Source organism: Mycteria americana, chromosome 7 (genome assembly GCF_035582795.1).
Source record: "Mycteria americana isolate JAX WOST 10 ecotype Jacksonville Zoo and Gardens chromosome 7, USCA_MyAme_1.0, whole genome shotgun sequence".
NCBI lineage: Eukaryota > Metazoa > Chordata > Aves > Ciconiiformes > Ciconiidae > Mycteria > Mycteria americana.
Genome location: NC_134371.1, coordinates 6964490 through 6984130, shown reverse-complemented (window position 1 = coordinate 6984130; position 19641 = coordinate 6964490). Strand labels below are relative to the sequence as shown.

The following is a 19641-nucleotide window of genomic DNA, read 5'->3' as shown; positions in this document are numbered from 1 at the left end:
GGAGCGGCACAGCCACAGAACAGACCTAGAGGGCAGGCAGGTGAACAAACACAAGCCCAAGCACGAGCCTGGAGCTCCGTGTATCCGAATTCTGGTGGACCATCACTGAGATGCACGGCCCAGATTATCAGCTAGTATAAATGAGCACACCTCTGCTAGCCTCGAAAAGTTTAAAACTTTGTGGCAGAACAAAATTATCTCCATTTATCTATATATAAACTTAATTGTTAACTATCCATCACCAAATCGTTAAATAGTGTGGTATTGTATCTGTCTCCCTCTTGAGCAAATTAAAATGAGATGCTTAGTGGATGAGAATTAAAGCTGCTTTTGAGTTTTATGTAAAGCAGCAACACACACTGCATGAGAGGGATGTCCTTGTCTCTGGCTCAGGAACAGCCCTCCACTTTCCCATAGAGAATGAATAGGATACTCTCGCTATCCACATGCACAAGAGAAACATTTATTTGCTACCACTTAATCACAGAATGATCATTTCACATCTAATTAGTAACAAAGGCCTGATTCTTACAGCAGTGCCAGCGGCATTTTTCAATGCAGTTACAGTTTACTGATTTTGATGAACTCTGGCATCAGGAGAAAGCATCACCTCCTTTACAGTGATGTTTTCTGTTTGGTATATTTTTAACGCTATTTTTTGCGATTAGCCTTTTGCTTACCCTGAATAATCAATCCTGGCACAGTCGTCAGTTGACTAGTTCAGGCTTGTAAGTTCAAAGGGTTCAGGTTTGTACAGCTCATAGAAAAAGAGCCCGAAGGTGGAGATTTCCTTAATTACTAATTTTAACTGATTTTATTGCCAGACTACTATTGCCAATCCCAGCACCTGAGGTGCAGGCACGTTCAGATCCTACTGAATTTCAAAATACCCGAGAAGAGGGGCTGATCCTAACTCCTTTGAAGTCAGTAGAAACTTTGCTAGCGTACATCCAGTGTAACTGAGTAACAATTCGCTGAACTGATCTTTCACTCTGCTGTTGAAGTATGAAGATCATCCTTCATAGTTCTTCAGGCATTTTAAGCTAAAGCAGTTTATTAGCAAGGCATTACAACCGCAATTCAAAGACCTACGTCAGTACTGAGAAAGAAAGTATTTGCATTTTCTAACTAACACCAGTCATGTTACAAACCATTTAATCCAAACTGGGGGAGGGGGGGGAAGGTGGAATAGCAGGAATAGCTTTGTCTATTGACTACTCTATCTTCCAGAGTCTGCAGGTCAGGAAAAACCCCAAAACTCAGAACTGAACTGAAGCAGCAGCAGCTGGGTAGGACTGGCACAGTGACTTATTAAGCAGTATAACCTTCTCTTCATCAAAGTAGGTCAGAATACAACACACCTAATTCCAGCGAAGAAACAAAAGCAATTCATTTCTGTTTCCTCTACAGCTCATCTAATGAGGTGAGAGAAGGTTTTTAAAGTATGTATGAGAAGACAGCTAAACCAGAGAATGGGAACAGCACTGTGTCTATTCTCAGCAAGATACAGTAAAATAAAAAAAAAACCCTGCCTCAAACACCTTTCTCCAGTCCCTTGAGTGAGCCTCCAGAGAAGCGGGGAACCGGCGGTAGGTACGTGGGGTGGCACGGGGCTTGCCGAGGAGCGCTGCGCCCAGGGTCCCAGGCAGACCCCCCTGGCACCCAGCCGGCACCGCAGCACCTCAGCCCTGCCGGACCCCCCAGCTGCAGCCACGAAGAGACCAGACGCTGTCCTCTTGCTACAACTTACGACCTCACCTAATCCTAGGGCCGTAAAACATGCCGCTTCGGCTGTTGTTTTACCGCAACAATTTATTTTTCGCATATACAAGCGACGCCACCTACATTCCTGGCTGCGTTTTAGATGCTATGAACTATGCCTCTGCCCTGTAAAGACAGGAGGAACTCGCCGAGATGCTGTTGAGCATCTGACATGCTCCAAGATGCGACGGCCCCAGAGGGAGCCAACCTGTACCCACGGCGTGGAGCGCGAAGGGCTGCTGGAGCCCCTCCGTCGGCGGGAGCGGGCAGCACAGCTCGAGCTGGGGGAACAGGCCAGCGTGCCGGGCGTGCTCGCCGCCACCTCCACCGCTCCCCACGTGTCCCCTGCCTGATGCCAGTTTTGCCTCTACAGTCTGAGCCCGCAGCCTTTGCCCGACAGCCTTCCAGGATCCGCGTGTCGCTTTGCGTTGCGAGGGCTCTCCACGGCTCGCTCGCACGCTATCCTTCCCTCGGAAGGGACTCAACTTCTCAAGGCAGACTGCCATTTTAGGGTGTTTTTCTAACTTTATCATCGGATAGATTTCTTGTTCTCCACTCATGCAAAGCCCTCTCTGCTTTGAAGCCACAATTTAATTTCCTTCTGATCGCTGATCTTCCCGTGTTTATATTTTATTCTGTGCCCTGTAGCTAATGAATGTTGCTCTAGCTGAGATCTGGCAGAGCGTTCGCCGTTGCCTGGCAAGCGTTCTCCCTCCTCTTCCCCGATGTATTTATTTCTTGATTTCACCAGGACACAGTGTGGCATTGTAACAAAGTTCGTGCTTTTGCTTACGTGGAGTTTACACAACCGAGCGCGAGGGTACAGGGCATCGCACGTGAATTCTCTTTTGTACTCAGGTGCCGTAACGCCGGTAGCTAACTGCACCCTACGTCAGAGGCACAACTTGCAATGGCACATGAAAAAGTGAGCAGAACAGCTTGCCGAGCTCGCCGTCGCAGGTAGATGGGGTTCCTGCAGATGCAGGCACAGCCAGCCTGCATCTTCAGACTTTTTCTTTAATAAGCCTTAGTTCAGCAACTCAAAATAGCATTTCTCTCTCATATCAGAGGAAAAAAAAAATTCAGAGAAGCTACACCTGTGGCATTAACTGTCTCACAACCAGACAACTACATTTCAGCCAGGAGTCTTGTCAAACCATTGGAGATGTACCAAATTAATTTGTGCAGGGCCACTATTCTTTCACCTTTGCTGGCTAGCTATCCACTGGGATCTCAGATTTCAGGATTGTTACTGAGAAAACAAGGTAATTAAAATAGATAGACTAAGGGAATCAGGATGTCCTCATTTTTCCCCATTGGTACATGAGCTAGCCTAAACCAAAGTACTTTTGCCCTGTGAAAAACAGACATCCTAACAATTCTTTCTGAAGACAAAACTCTAGGTATATACTCAGTATTAGAGGGTGTAAAGGACAAAAGCATTTTAGAATTGCCTTATATATATCTAAAATTATGACTAGGCTCCATGCGGACAAAATTAACATCAACGGTAATTAATGGGCACTGTATTATTGGCCTGTTGTTGGTCTTTCTTCTGACAAGCCCTTCTGCTGCTTCACTTCCCTTCCCTTTGCAGGCTGGAATCATTCACGTTGCCACCGCTTCACTGCTCAGTGTTGTTACGTTCCCATGGCTCCAAGTCACTGGAAGCCTTGCAAGAGACCACAACTGCACAGTCAAGGTGCCACAGAAGGTGTAATGGGATCATCTGGGCCCATCCTTTGGGAGAAATGTCTTTTTAATCTCCTTTCCCAGACCTCGCACTCCACTTTTTTCTTCTTCACTGATGACCTTTCCCCTTCCATTATGTGGAGAGGGACAGCAAGCCATTCTGAAATTATTTTTAGTTTAATTTTAGTTCAGTTCAGTGGGTTTCTCATCATGGAGACCCTGCTTGCTTTGATACTGCATACAATAAATGTTTGCACGGTGAGCGGTTCCAAACGTCCAACATGTACCAGAATGATCTGAGAACACGTTACTAGTGAAATGATGGAAAACTATTCATAACAGAATACTCCCTTTAGAATACTATTTTTAGACTACTAAAAACCTCAAGAGATGTTTCTCAGACTGTACAACTAAACACCTCTTCACACTCCTAATTTCCTGACTCATTGCTTTACTTGTTGCCCAAGCCTTTTCTATCACCCAATACATATTTTTTCCTTCAAAGATGATATTCACTGACTCATGTTTTCTGCAGAAATACGGCTTGCACAATGGAAAGAAGGCAGAAAGGAATTAGGGGATGGAGGGAGGACTCCCAACCAGAAACCACCTCCAGCAAATACTCCACATCTCTTGCTTTTGGCACTCTCCCTGATAGCACACTGCTCGCTGACGATGTAAGATATTTGGGACAGAGAGCTTATTTCCTTTTGTGTCTGGAAGGGGACTAATTGCCACCGTATAAAGGACACCATTATTTTGACCCTGAATACATTCCCTGTAGAAGGGGCTGCAAGATCACGGCTCTTCTCCTTTGAGGAAGGAACAGTGTTTTTTTTCTGCGCTCAGACAGCATCCAGAAGAAAAAGATCACGAATAGAACTCTAAGATACATCGTAGCAATTAAATAATAAGTAATGCTAATTAACAAATAAAGTACACCAAATGAGCGATAAAAAGTTAGATTTCAAGAGCACAGAAGCAGAACATTTTCTCTGCATAAAACGCTGAAGGAAAAGTTTTCCCCCACTGCCCCTTTCACCTTTCCAACTCTTTACCTAATGCCATCAGGATTTCATTTTCCTCCTTCTACTTTCTCCTGTATTTAATTATTTTTCTTTACTCAGCAAATCCTTGTAAAGTCTGAGTGCCATTTATTTACTTCAACCAGTTACTACTTACCTCATCCCACTCCAGAAGGTAGCTGGTGATTTTTGAACCATTATCAATGGGTGCCTATGAACAAAAATAAACAAAAGGTGATTTGGGGAATAAGAGAAAACTACTTCCCCCCCAGGCAAATGACTACAGTTTAAAGTGAAACCAAAGCTTGGGGTTTGCACACAGCTTGGCAACCTCTTAACGAATACCGAGAAGAAGCTGGACATAATGAAACACATACATTTTAACAGTCAAGTCAGTGCACGGGGAGGGATTTGTCAGAGTACAGCAAGTTCAAGTCCCTTACTGAAAAATGACTGTCTCAGCTTTCAGTTATTTTCAACAGTTATGCTCACTGTCGGTAAACTGTATTTTTCACTGCTTTCTTGCCCAATCCAAGCATTACCTACCTTCCATTGTAAGGTCAAGGAGCTTTTGGTCCTGTGCGAGGGTTTGGGTGGGAAGGGACACTCTGGTGCTGAGCTGTGAGTGGTGAAGCTGACTGGCTCTGAGCAGGATCCCTTCACCGAGTTGTACATTGCATATACCCTGGAAACAACATTCAAATGGGTTATGGATTTGCTGACAGCTACAAGATGAGACAGCACTGCCTCAGCCACAATATTTGACTACCAAAGCATCCATGATACCGTCCACTAATGATAGATTTCTCACAGACCAGTGGCTATCATTATTCTACTTCACTTGGTACAAGCATGCAAGAAAATTCACAGCAGAAGAGGAACATTACAGTGTTTCGTGCAAATACTCCCATACACCACTGAGTTATCATCATCATCTTTTCTTTCCACCACTATTTCCTTGCCTATTGCCAGACTTTCCCATGCTGTGCTAAAATCCTCTTCACAACACAACAGAAAGTATGAACTCATGAGAAAAAGGTATAAACTTTAATGCCTGGTTTACACTTGATTCACATGTACCATGTTGAGTGATGGAAACTGCTGGTCTCCTTCCACGGGTACAAGCTTCTCCTGCATAGCTCAGGTGTCAACACTTAGCGGACCTCCATGAATTAGAACTAAGACAGCTCAGGAACATTACTCTGATAAAATCTTCAAAGCAAATTTGATTTCAGGCAAGTCCTCTGTATATCAGCACAGAGGGGATACACAATACCAAATAACGAGGGAAAATGAATACAATATAGCTGAGCACTTCCTCACAAGGCGCTTTGCTCTGCAAAATTAATGATGTTATTTTTTCCCTTCACATTTTCCACGCAGCAAAAGGAAAGTGCAAATTGGAAGTCCTATACTCAAAAAAACATTCAAACCATGACCAGACGATGACCTCTGAGCAGGCTGTAGCTATTGTGTACTTGAATGCAGAGTTTAAGAAAGGGCAATTTCTAAATTTGTTTTCAGTAGATAAGAGTAATTTATGTACAATGGCCACCTACACAGAATCAAACCTTTTGGGGGAGGCTCCCAAGGACTGCTATAGGGCTGCTTTACCCATCACCTGTGAGCAGTCAGGAGTGAAAACAAACGCAATTAATTAATTGGGTCTGCATCTGGCAAGCGGTATGTACGTGTGCCGGAAATCAGCAGAGCTAAGCATCAAACACACACCATCGGGGAATACAACCGTGCAAAAATGAGCCTAACGAGCATCTTCTGCGAGTCCCTGAAACACTGAGCACAGTCATCTCTGAAGGTACCAAAATAACACATCTTGAAGAAACGCAGGAGGTAGATTCAGAGAGAACCAGGTTGTCCTGGGTGCCCAGGAGGGCAGGAGCAAGCGCAAGCAGCTTGTCTGTGCGGAGACGAAGCCCTGAGAGATGCTGCCAAGGTTAAGGAGACCCAAGGCGATCTGCTGAGTAACTGTTGGCCCCATAAATTTCTTTCCTTAACAGATTTATTTCTTCACAGTCATTAATACATAACGCGGTTTCAGTGAAGAAAAAAATTGTCGTGGAAAGCAAACAGTCGGCCTTTTCAGTGTTGGTTCCCTGCACTACAAACACATACTGCTGCTTTTTAAGTCTGACTTTTATGTTTAGCAGTCACTTCTTATTTTTAAACAAAAGTTATTGCTAACTGTTCACAAACGATTTATAATTTGGCAAACCTGCAGGAAGGCGGAGGGAACTGTAGGTAGGCAGAGTGAAGTCAGCCAGGACACGGGGCAAACACCCCCAACACCCCTAAAAATCGCATGAGACCTCAACGCCATGCTTCGCATGGCAACTGCTCTGCTGTTTGAAGCCGGCTTTCAAAATGATGCTCAATTGCTTACAGCAGGAAGCTCAGCAGTGTTTTACAACCTTCTGCTCCTCGCTACCATCCATTTGCTGCTGGGGCTGGGACTACTGCCCAGCCTGGGAGCCTGCGTCTCTTACTTATTTACAAGAAGTTACTTCTGGTCTTGTGCTTCTACTTGAAAAGTTCATTTTAGGGCTCCACTAGAAAATATCCTTAAGAAAAAGAAGCTACAGTATCAGAGAAAGACAAACACATTTTGGTGTTGGGTTTTTTCTGAAGCTCAGAAGCAAAGTGTTTGTTCTTTAAAGTTTTACAAACACTAGCAGCTTTGATGGGAAAAAGCACGCCAAACCTAGCCCTTGTCTAGAAAAACAGAAGGAAACAATAGACAGGAGTGAAAGGAATTTTTTTTAAAAGGATATTGAGCATAAGTGAACAGGATGTGAATTTGAAGCCTTGGTTCATAAGCAAAGTCTTTAAAAAAAAAAAATCCAACACGAGCAGATAACACCACAGACGGTGTTAAAAACATCAGGGAGCAAAACTGAGAAGGTGTTAATAGTTAATAAATGTGTAAAACACTTTTTTAGAATCAAAGAGACATAGGCTCTAAAAATATCAAGACAGGCCAGTGTGAATCCATTTTTTTGCAATCAATGCTGAAATTACTATGGTCAGATGGATCAGCAGATTTACTTCATGAAGCAAGGAGTATTTATGAAAAAACTGTGCTGGAGTACTTTCAGTGCTAGGACACCTATATTACAATAACCAGACAAATGCCAGTTGCTTTAGACAAATTTTGAAGACGTTTGAGGTAACCCACTTTGGTACACAAGCACTTCCAGGCCTGTCATACATATAGACAGAAATATAGATAGGTAGATGTCTCTCTTCCTCTTACTATAGCAATGACAACAATATGACAGAAAATGTATTCTTCAAAAAACACTCTCGTAACTTAAAGTCCGAGATAAAATCTATCAGAAAATATTTCAAAGCCACTGGAAAAAACACCTACAGAGGTGAGCATGAAATTCTTGAGCTACACAGTATAGTTAGATAAAAACTTCACATTTATTCTAATATAACTGAAGAGTTTATATTTAAGTGACATTCATAGTCACACTAACTCACCTGACATGGTAATCTGTTGCTGGCCTAAGGTCTTTCAGGTTATATTCTAATTCTTCTCCACTGCAGGAAAAAAGCCCATAACCAACAAATCAATAAATTATGAAAAGCAGTATCACACTTAGCACAGCTAGTGATTTTCCAGTGACTCCCTCACATTACGATTTGAAAGAAGAAAAAAAAAAAATCCCACCACAGAAAAACAGTAGTAAACAATATACCAACAACTTGTTGACACACTTCATGTTTCTTGAAAACTTTATAAAGCTCTGTATATGTAGCAGAAAAGTAGTTATCATCTCAATTTATACAGTAAACTAGCTATATGGGTTTATTTCAGTGCTATGCTTATATTTTGTTGATATTTGCATAACAGCTGATTGTCTTTTTCAACCCTCCCCCAGCTGAAAGGAGCAGAATCGATACTGCTCCTTTCAGTACTTTTGTACTTTCTGCCCATTCACTATTTCAAAATACTTTTAAAAAAATGACAGTCATTGAACTTCAGTGGAAACAGTCTATTTTCTTGCACAACCATTTCACTTATTTGCTTTCTCTTGCAGAACCACACTCTGTGAGGACCACAGCAAGGAGACATTTAATTAATGCCCTAACAGCTGGACCCAGATCTCTTGCAATACCAAGAAAAGTAAAATCACAGAGTTTCAGACATTTTAGGAAAAAAATCCAGCATATAATCTATTAATTTCAAATGTAGCCAACGTAGTTAGGGCTATTCTTTTTCCTTTTGGTTTGTTTGCTGGTAAGTGAACACTAGGCTCAGTCATGTGTTGCCAATTCTGTGAAGATTAAGGTACGGGTCAGTGCTTAATAAATAATAGCCATCTCATGTAAGTGCTTGGCTTATTCACGATTTTATTAAAATATGGGAAACAAGAAAATTCTCAATTTAGCATAAAGAAATATTTCATAGATAGTTGGACAAATACAGGGAGATATCTCTAAATCAAGAGAACAGAATCAAGCAGAAAGCACATGCCTGCTGGGCTGCCAGAAATCCACCAAAAAACCTTTTTTTTTTTTTTTTCATATAATCCAATGCTCTGCAAATACAGTTTTTTCCCTCTGAAATGAGTGCAGCTCTTTGCAAAGACGATGTATTCAACATATTGCAGACTTCCTTTTGCCCATAGTAATAACGATTACTGCTGCTCGTGACAGAGCGTACCACATTAAGCTAATGGCTGTACTCTGGCCAGCAGCAGGAGACAGATTACTACTAGCAGCTTTAAAACAGATGCACAACATTTCATAACCAGGAGAAAATGTGCAGCCATCACATCAGCAAGCACAAGAAGTACTAGAAAGCGTCCTTCCCGTTTTAAGAGCTCAGCAGCACACATTAACCTATAGAGATGCTCACACTGGCTCACAAACAGCTAGTGTAAATACCAGAAGAAAAAAAATAAAAAAAATCAGGCAGTGTTTCCCTGGTTAATATGCTCTTTTTATATTACCCAAGACAGTTCATGCAGACCTGCCTTTAGCATACCAGGAGGAATACCCTAATTCACAGGACATTTTAAGAAAGGAGATAGCTTGGTCTCGAGAGGGAATTCCATAAATGCTGTACCACCTGGACTCTATTAATGAGATTTGGGAAGGATTAGCTATTACACAACAGCCAAGGTCACATCTCAAAATTTTCTATCCTAGACGTCATTAGCGGGGAAAAAGAAAGGCATAACACCATATGTACTTGATCACGAATGAGCTCAGAGGATCACTGGAAGGAGACACAGAGAAACTCCTCAGAATTTTTACAGAAGACTGCCGAGAGTCAAGTATCCAGGTTTTTCTGGGGAGCCTGTGTATGCTACTGATTGGTGTGCTCCCTCCTCTGCTCATTTTAAGACGCTACAAAGCAGTAAAACCCTCAACTTTTGCTTGCTAGCTCAAAAAGCAAGCTTTACTGCTCTTAATTCTGCACGTCCACACAAATTTAGCCCATTTGGAAGGCAGCTATCCTGCCTGCATGGTATACACAAAACATTTTGGCATTTAGCATAAGAGAAAAATAGAAAGGCATAACCTTTCCATTGGCAATGGGAGAGACAGCATCGCATGCAAGATCTGCCACGTGCCGGGGAGGTGGGATGGGAAGGCAACTGGGGACCTTGTGGCATGCACTCAAGCAGCTCCCTGCAAGCTCCTCCAGCAAGGGCGGCTGACGGGACAGCAAGGGAGCAATTACAGGGTGTTCAAGTGTGCCTTTTCTCTGCGACTGATGGGCATGCCAAAATACACCCTGAAAAGCTCAGAGAATTTATTCCTAACGAAAACACAAGTGTAACAATGATGCTGTTACCTGTAAATTATCTTGTATTTTCCATCCCTCCCTTTATCCGATAAGGCAACCTCGTAGGTACAGGTGTAAGGCAAACTGTTGTTGTGTCTATCTGCATTTAGAAGGCCAGTGGGAGGTGACCAGGAAAGTAAAACTGTTCTTGCTTGAATATTTGTAACCTATAAAAGAAACATCAGTTACTTTGAATTCCAAGAAAAACACTACCCTCTAAGTATTTGCTTTTTGCTTGCATCTTCACAATCGATTTCTTGTAAAAAGGAAATTTCAGAGCTAGAGGTGAAAAGTAAAGGGTCAGAAATGGTCATCAACAACACAAACAAAAATACAGATTCATGGCATAATCTCTAACAGATGAGGAACACAGAGAGATGTCCCCCTGCAGACAGCTGGCTCGTCGTTGTCTGAGCATCCAGCAAAGGATGCCTTGCACCATTCTGGAGGTACCTGCTGCCGTGGCCATTACCAGAAGGCAAGTGGAACTAAGTGAAACAAAGACTTTAACCTACAGATTGTTTTGTACGCAATTAGTTTTCTACAGCTTTTGTTAGGAAGATTATCTAAGAAAACTCTGATGGCTTTTTCAGTCATCCTGTTCCTTCTTGTAATCTGAAACTACAATAATTCAACTGCAAGTAAGTAAAAAACCCAATTCAATCTGCAAGGTTACACTGACTCAAAAGCATAAGGGAAAATCATAAGAGAAGTCCAACTCATCAATTAAAAATTACATTGGAAATCAATCACTTTGTGCCCCGAGAGAAAGACTGCATGTATGATCTGTAGTCATCCCTGGGTGCAACACCTCAATGGCAGATGGGTGAAGATTCTCTTTTAATAAAAAAACCAGAAAAAAATACCTCAAATCTCTGCACCAAAACAACTTTACCATCCTAGCAGTGCAGCTGTATTCTTCTGGAAACGCAAGTCCACCTAACTCTAGACGGACCCAGCTTACAGAACTAGCATCGCCCTTCTCGCCAGGAGAGCCCACTGGCATGGTGCTGGAAGCATCGTTCATCAGCTGCACGTACCGAACAGCAGCTTCCCAGAGAACAGCCTTCTGTTATCAAGCCAAGAAAGAAGGGAAAAAAAAAAAAAATCCACCCCCCTGCCACTGTCTCAAAAGAAAAAGAAATGAAAAACAACATTTTTATGCACGCCTTCTGAAAAAAGCCCAAGGAAGCCTCAAAGCTTCCATAGCCTCAAGCTCTCTGCCACAAACTCTCCACTTTTCATAATGAAAACGACTACATTTTTCTTTCTTAACTGTACTGAAAATGTAAAGAATATTTTTTTACCTAGCCTCCATGAGGAGGAATCAAAGCACAAGGTTTTATACTCTTTATTCACTTCTCCTATGCATCAAATTTCACTGGTTCTATCATTTTAACAGATTTTTTCCAACACACAGAGCAAAACGTTGTTATTTTAGAAGGTGTAAGATGAATGATGCAGGTGCTTAGTTACACATTTCCTACACTTTTCTTGAGACAATTGAAACACGTTACCCAAAAATGATTTGGTAGTGAAATATTAGCAATCAGCTTGTAAACTGCTTGTTTACAAATCTAGCTTCTGGAGATCTTTATATAATGGAGAATATTTAACTTCTCGCATGAAAACACATCGCTTCCAGCTGAAGAGCACTGCAACTGTTGCATGTATCACCCATATATCAAGCAGATTCTTTCTGAGCAAGCCGTAAATCTGTTTTGAACAGGCTGACAAGGAGGTGACACCACAAAACGTCTCATCTTAACTTAAACACTGTGCTCTCAAAAGTTAAAGATTTTAATTTATAGCAGCACACTTAAATCTTGCCAAAAAGAAAACCTCTCCAACCTAATGTGAAAAACAAGTTGTAAGGCAAGAAATTTTTAGTAGTATTAAGCTTTTTTTGTAAAAAATATGAACATGCAAATTCTTGCATGAATTTTCACAGGATTTCTTGCTCTAGTCACATTTTTCTGATGCTATGAAATCAATGTTTGCTTCAAAAACTTGGACCAGTGAAAACTGGTACTGGATTAGACAGCTTATAAGAATCTTGAATCATTCAAATAAGACAGATAAGTTAAATTTCTGAGATATATATACACAGATGTATGTGAATGAAATTGTGACAAAGATATTCAGAGCTAAAAGTCTGTATTTTAGATGATATTTTGATCAGAAAACTGGATAGTAAGATCCAAATAGACTTTTTTTTAAACATACATTACTACTATGCCAGCTCACCCATCAACATGCAATTTCCTTTATTATGGAAATATGCTTGCATAATTGTTTTTCATAAATTCAGACAGACTTGGAGCTGGAGGCATGATATCCTGCCAATGTTCTATTGAAATGTTTTTCTCTATGACTACTCACAAGGACACACGTATATATTCTGTGTACAGCAAAAACTCTGGCCTTTCATGAACTTCAGCAATCTGTAAGAAGTTAGGTCTTCAAAGTTTCTTAAAATAAGAGAAAGTATCTTACGGACTAACCGCTAGAAACTGTTAGACTATTATTCTGAAGTCCGTGTGCAGACATTTCCATGCAGAGGATAAAAGTCCAAACCCAGTTGCTAAGCTGTTCCAGCTACACCATTAACTTCTGACTGATACGGCGTTCGGAGTGGCTGCTGGCCTGCCTTGGTGGAGTAATGTACACAGTAACTGCTGGTGGAGGTTTAAAAATAAACACCAGAAATCGTTAAATACAATTCTTAGCTGCACTGAGTACACACGGCAAGTGTAGTAAAGCAAGTAAGGGGTCACTGCCTGCACGATAAAGTCAGAAAAGGCAAATCTATACACTCCCTGGGTATAGAAAGCAGAACAGTACTGTGCACGTCAGCACGAGCACTGGGAACGGATTTATTTGTATGGCTAGAGATAAACCTGTCTGCTGCTCACCGACTAACAGGCTCGATATCATATCACGTTTACCAGCCAAAGGCGTATCTCTTCAATACCTGATTTCATGGCCAAAGCCACCACTTAACTTGACTGAGGAGCTCCTACCTGGCGCAGGAAGCACCAGCTTTGCTGTGAAAAAGGGTAAGTTAAATAAATGGGGTTACGATACGCTGAGAATAACAAGCAGACACTCACAAACCAGCTCAGTAGCTTTAACTCTAACTTCTCTCGCTTACACCTGGGAAAACAAGCACCTTTCAAAAGATACCGAGCAGCCAAACAGATCTGGACGAGCCCTTTCTTTCCACGCTGTAAGGAACAGCACAGCTAACATCACGATGGTGGGCTTAGTGTCACCACTCAACCTGCAGACATAAATCCTTAGCTGTAAGTAAAAAACAGTCTATTGTTCATTAATGGTGCCCTAATTTCATCCAACCAAAATATAAGCAGCCAGAGCACCTCTTCATAGGCTGGGCAGGTAAACCTTTGTGCTGCTTTCTCGTTACCCCAGCCCGTCTCATCTGTCCCCAAAATTGCTGTGCTCGCTTTGAACAGGACTGGCTTGGCCTTTTAGCCAAGACCTAACAAAAGATTCTCCCACACGGAGTTTTGTATGTCTGGTGAAAAGCACAGTTAATTAGTTTCTGAAAACTTCTCGGTTTACACAGCAAATGCCTGCTTTCTACGCTATCAAAACTTGGTGGTGTAAATAATTAGTTTATAAAAGCCCCTGGGAAAGAATCCCAGCTCCTGCGCTACTTTAATAAGGTTACAAGACTGATGAATATCGGTCCTTCCCGTCTTTCAGGTAATGAACAATGTTTCTGTACAACTTTCATTATCTTTCAAATTCCGGGTTAGTATTCACAGGCATCGTGTGGTTCGGGGTTTTATTGTATGTGTGAGAACTACACTGCAAGCAACATTCATTTACTCCCTCGCGGGCAATGATTGAAAGACTTGGGGGTCAAATGAATACGCGGTTATTACCGGGTCGAGATTTTGCTTTTAAACTATGGGTCTAATCCTGCAGTTTTAGGCAAAAATCCTGATGATTAAATACGAGTTTTGCCACAGAGCAAGTCAGCAGGAGCAGGCTGCCTTTTGGAAAGTCAAACTAATGTTTGAGCTCCGACTCCGCCGACCTGCGGCGTGTCCCCGCGGGAGGTGACGTCCCCCGAGCCGCTCGGCAGCCACGCCGTCGGATGCAGCGATGCTGCCCCCGCCACTTCGGAAACCCAGAATCAAGTTTCCCTTCCCTCACCGAGGTATTCGCTTTAGAGAATGCTTACTTTGTCTGCGATAATGTGAATTAAAAATATATTTCAGTTTAAATAAAAACATGGGGGAAAAAAGCAAAAGGTTTCTTTTAAAATTTTTGCTGTCAAAGGGATAAAACTATGACTAAATTTACAGTTTGGTTGCACGTCTCTCAGACAGGTAACAACATCTATTATTGAAAACAGGTTTTTTATAAGTTAATAATTTTAAAAGTGTGTATATTTTGTACTTGGAAAGGTGAGAGAGACTTTGTCACAGAGAGGTACCCGGACAAGCTAGGTTAGAGATGGCTCCAAGCGATACCACGGCTGCGGAGTCTCCGGCAGGAGTTGCTCAGAGGGCTAATCCCTTCAGATGGCTTCAGATGGAGAGAGCTGCTCGCTTGGACATGTCAAAGCCATGTACCGCAGACACAGCATCACTCAGCTTGCCACTGACTTTCTGCTCTGTGCCCTTTCGTTTTAATTGTGTCGCTTCTTTCTATACAATCGTTTTTCTATACGTTGTTTTATTGTTCATTCATATATGCATAAGGCTCAGCAAGAAATATGGCCCAGCTGACTATTTATGCATAATATGATGTATTTCCATCAGATATAATACTGACTACGCACAGACATAATCATTCATAGCAATTAATGGTTTGGGAGACTCCTATGAGTTTAATTACTCACAAATGTCAAAGTTACAGAGAGAATAATAGATAATCCCCAGCATCTTCTCACTAAATGTCATTAGTATTGAACTAGCATTTATCATGTTTTAGATTTTTTTTTTTTTAAAGATTCCTACTTTTGAAATTATTCAAGGAAAATTATTTTTGTCTATTGGTAGTTTCTTGCTCCCCTCTGCTTTAAGTGCTCTGGTTACCATAAACCTAATTGTACAGAGCTCAGAATCCTGCAAACTGCTCAAATAGCTTCTCTCCTTACCTCTATAGATATAGGTATGAAATAACACATTTTTCATGTCAGCTCTCTGGATCTTTGTAAAAGGCATCTGGCTGTGGCATTTTACCAGATGAGCAACATTCAGGTAGTCCTCCATACAAAAATATTGACTCACTGCGTACAATAAACTAGCCTAATTTTACGACAATTGCACTTTCTTCCCTTCTGATCTCCCAGAAACTCTTCTCTCAAGTCTTCAGCTTAGTATTGTCACTTGTCTCTACGTGAAATAAGGCAACTTTCCTTCTTGCAAACAGAAACTCGGGCTGCAGCCCCCTGGTATGTAGCATCTCTGCCTGCGGGTCTGCTTTAGATTCTGGCTGGCTTTGAAGCTGCTCTTGTAGATGCCATGACAGTAGGATCCAACACCTACCGACTGAGCAATTTAAGACCAAACACCTTATGTATTTATTCAGAACAAAAGCATCCAAGAGAACAGATCCTAAAAATAAAACTCAGCCTGTGCTCACGCCTGCCTTTCCCTGAGCTCTGCCACTTCTGCATCTAAGGAACAGCCACCCCTTCATGCTCCCACTGCAGAATTTCTTTATATCAGCCTCTATCAGCTGCTATTGAACCCCGTCTTTAGATGAGCTTTCCAACTGTTTTTTTTTTTTTTTTTATTTGCTTATTTGTTTACTAGCTTTCCAGCTGGACAGAGAAAGGCCTGAGCCTTGACAGAGCAAAGGAGGTAAAACTCCCAAAGCACAGCCGTCTCCCTCTGCCTCGCGACTGCTTCTTCAAGTGCTTGTTTAGACCATTCATTTAGATCCACAATACCCTTCTGGTTTTCATTTGACACATCAAACCAGAAAACCATCACGTTCAAAGGCCTTACAACCAGATTTATTAAAAACCTTACCTGACCGTGGTCACACCCAGCATGGTGATTCAATTTCCATTACAATTCATGTGCTTTTATGGCTCAGACAAACTTAGAATATAGCAATTGCCACTGAATAATAGAATTAGCTTAATTTAATAATGATTACAGACATAAATTGCTCATGACAAATAAAATTAAATCCAGGGGAGAGGGGGTAGGAGCAATGTAAATCATCCCAGTGCGCTGGGTTCCCCATTGCAGTACAAATACTGGAAGCTGTCCTCCGGAACAGGCGACTGGTGCGATTCCTGCAGTGGGCAGAGCCCACAAATACCCAAGAGCAGAAAAGATGCTTCAAATTTATATCCCGGCAAAATGAGCTAGATACATACAGCAGCAACAGCCTATTAAGGAAAAAAAATTCAGAGGTGCTCCCCTGTGAAATCACCAGTATGTTGTGACACAATCTGCTTATCACATTGGCTACTTTTTGTGCGCGTGTGGTAATTTGGGATCACATACCTGTGGTGTCTCCATTCCAGAAAGAATGTCTTGAACCCTTTTTGTTTCCGAATCAAATTCTGTAAAACAGAGAATGTGGAAATAGGAAGAAAAATAAATGACCAAAATTAAACAAAAATGTCAGCTATATCAATAATCCTTCAGGAATTTGTAAATGGGGTGGGAGAGAGGGGGGGGAGAGAGAGAGAGAGATTACCTGTACATAAGCATCAGCTGCTTTGCTTTTGTGAAACTAAGGCATGCAGTTATATAGATTAATAGTAAAAACCTGTAACAAAGGAGGGAACGAAACTTCCAACAATTGCAGATATTCAGAAAGGTGGGATTATTTGTAGGGGTGTCCTCCACAAACAGTGTTATTAATTGGGATTTGCTTTCACAGAGCAAAAACATCCTATTTCCAAAGCTCGGCTGTGGAAGAGGCCCAGGGGTTTCTACAGCTCAATTACTGCTGAACCTAATCCTGGTTTGTTAGCCAAACACATCCTTACTCCACGGGCTGTAGAGCCGGGCTACCCGCCTGGCTCGCCAGAGCACCGGGCCACCGGAGAGGAGGAGCACCCTTGCCCCGTGCGGGGAAAGCCCAGCCGAGCTGCGCAGGGTGCCCGTCCTGAGCCCCGGCACCCACCCTACGGCCACCTGCCCTTAAATGCTGTTACCGTGTAATGCTCAAAGCTCGTTTAACAGCCGCCTTTCAGCTACGGAGGTAATCAAGTCACGCCGGGCTAATTGGGATGCCTGGCTAGCAGGAACCCGTCCTCCCTCCCTGAGCCTTGTGCCCGGTGCACCCGCTCTTGCCGGGGTACACAGCGTTATCACAGGGCAGGGTGGGAAGCACTGCCCCTACCTTACACAGAGTAATCGAGCACAGAAGGTGCTGCAGAGGCCATCATCTGAGCAGTGGAGTCAGCCTTTCCCCCGTCCTCCCCCCCAAAAAAGTCTGGAGGTAAAACATCAGCTTAGAGTAATGAGGTGACACAAAGCAGCTTTATTCCTTTTGGACCGCAGCACAGAGAGGCCTCACTTTCCACTACAGTATTCTCTAATGGAAAACTAGGAACATATTTTCTCTGATTTTTTTTTTTCTTTTTTTCTTTTTTTAAAATGTTAACGTAAAAAGCTTGCTAGCCAAAGCAGAAGAATACATCGTGCCTAAAGCAAAATCAGCAGGACCTCTTTATAAAAAGCATACAAATTTGGCATAGGAAGCAAAAACTATTAATAAAGAAAAACTGGTAAGATCAGATCAACAGCTTTCGCAAATGATTCCCCCAAAGCCTGACCTAGTTCTTGTAGCCCAAGAATGTGTCTTTATTTTTGTCTGTGACCTGCTTTAAAAAAAGTACATCATCTTTTTAAAAATTCCATGTGCTCAGCTGCCAAAAGAATAGAATTGGCTGAATGCTGATGGCAGAACTCCAGTGTAAATGCCCATCTCTCCCTACAAGAATGCACCTTGGTGTGGAGCGGGAATGACAGATCTCCTGCTCCATGCATTCCTGGATTCCTTTTAGTCTCAGCCACTTGGAAAAGAAAGGAGTAGCAGTAACTCAGCAGAAGAGGAGGATAGCATGATTGCTTTTTTCCATAGTAGATAACCCTTAGAGTGTATTATAAAGTGTATAAACTGGGAGGATTTAGCCAGCATAAGATAATACTGACTTGAAAACTACACAGATGGACTAAAATGGCTAAGGAAAAAGTTGAGATGGTGATCCAAGTGAAAATGTCATCAAAGTTTGGGGTGTTTCAGAATTCAGGGTTCCCTTCAGCATCAGCACAGAAGTAGGGCTGTGCCACAAAAGCCTGGATCCAGATCTGGAAACTGCGGAGGTCCTGTAGGCTTATCTTGAAGGATGCTAATCAGAAGCAGCTTCTGCAGCTACAGAGTGTAACAAAAATGCTGCTACTATTTTATTGAAAGTTTATGGTTATTATGTCACCCCTAATTACAACCCCCAGAAGCTAAGCGTGAATCATTCTCAACCTTAAATCCCAAACATGTGGACTGAATTTTCTTGCCTCTCTCTGCTTTCTAGCAAGGATGCTATCTGTGTCACACTAAGCAGGAGAGGAAAATAAACCCTGAAGAAATCTCACTTTCCTCTCCCATGAAAAACGATCGCTTTGTACAGTAACTAAGTCCTCTGACCCTTGCAGGTCAGGGCTGAAGGTTCAAACTGCTCCAAATACAGGAACTGACTTTAAGACCTAAGGGAGTTGGGTATACCCAGCAAATAAATAATAATAAAACTCCAAGTACTTCCATCAGACTTCTCAATGAAGAGTCCTACTAAGGAAATTTTTTATATTAGCTCCCCAAGTATGGAGCTTGTTCACAATGAGAAGGCTCTGAGTACCAGATACACTGAAGCTTTGAGTTACTAAGGACATGTGGATATTTATGTGGACAAAGTGGATATTTATGTCACCAAGAGTTTATACCAATAAACTGGAGGTGGAAGAAGAGAAGTCTTCTTCAAAGATTTTGGGGGAAGAGAGAGGGGCAACGGGACACACACAGGCCTAAGGTGACAATGTGAGTGCAAAAAAATTAAGAATTGAATTTAAAGTTGATGAATGATACATATACGGATGGGCGCTGCATCACATTTTCTAAAGAATAAGATGTATAAGATGATGGACATATACTGTATGGACCAACTATGTCAGATATCCCCCGTGCTGAACCTCCCGAGTGTTCTGGGCAGTGAGACTGGGCAGGTACAACCGAACACTTGCACACCCGGCACACACCCCAACCACTTCATGAGTATAGAGCTGATGTACCCCATGTCACTGATTTGCTAATGCCATGAATCATTTTACAAGAACAGCAGCA

At 42.1% G+C, this 19641-nt stretch overlaps 1 protein-coding gene across 8 annotated transcripts in view; it reads right to left on the bottom strand.

Moving 5' to 3' along the window:
- Nucleotides 1-19641, bottom strand: part of FNDC3B (fibronectin type III domain containing 3B) — a 215611-nt gene that overhangs the window by 60385 nt on the left and 135585 nt on the right. For all 8 annotated transcript variants that reach the window (XM_075506878.1, XM_075506879.1, XM_075506880.1 and 5 more), the window contains 5 exons: nt 16800-16858; nt 10309-10466; nt 7983-8042; nt 5025-5163; nt 4636-4689 (listed from right to left, as the gene is read on the bottom strand). In XM_075506878.1, coding sequence (XP_075362993.1) covers nt 4636-4689; nt 5025-5163; nt 7983-8042; nt 10309-10466; nt 16800-16858 — 470 coding nt within the window. The remainder of the gene's footprint in view (nt 1-4635; nt 4690-5024; nt 5164-7982; nt 8043-10308; nt 10467-16799; nt 16859-19641) is intronic.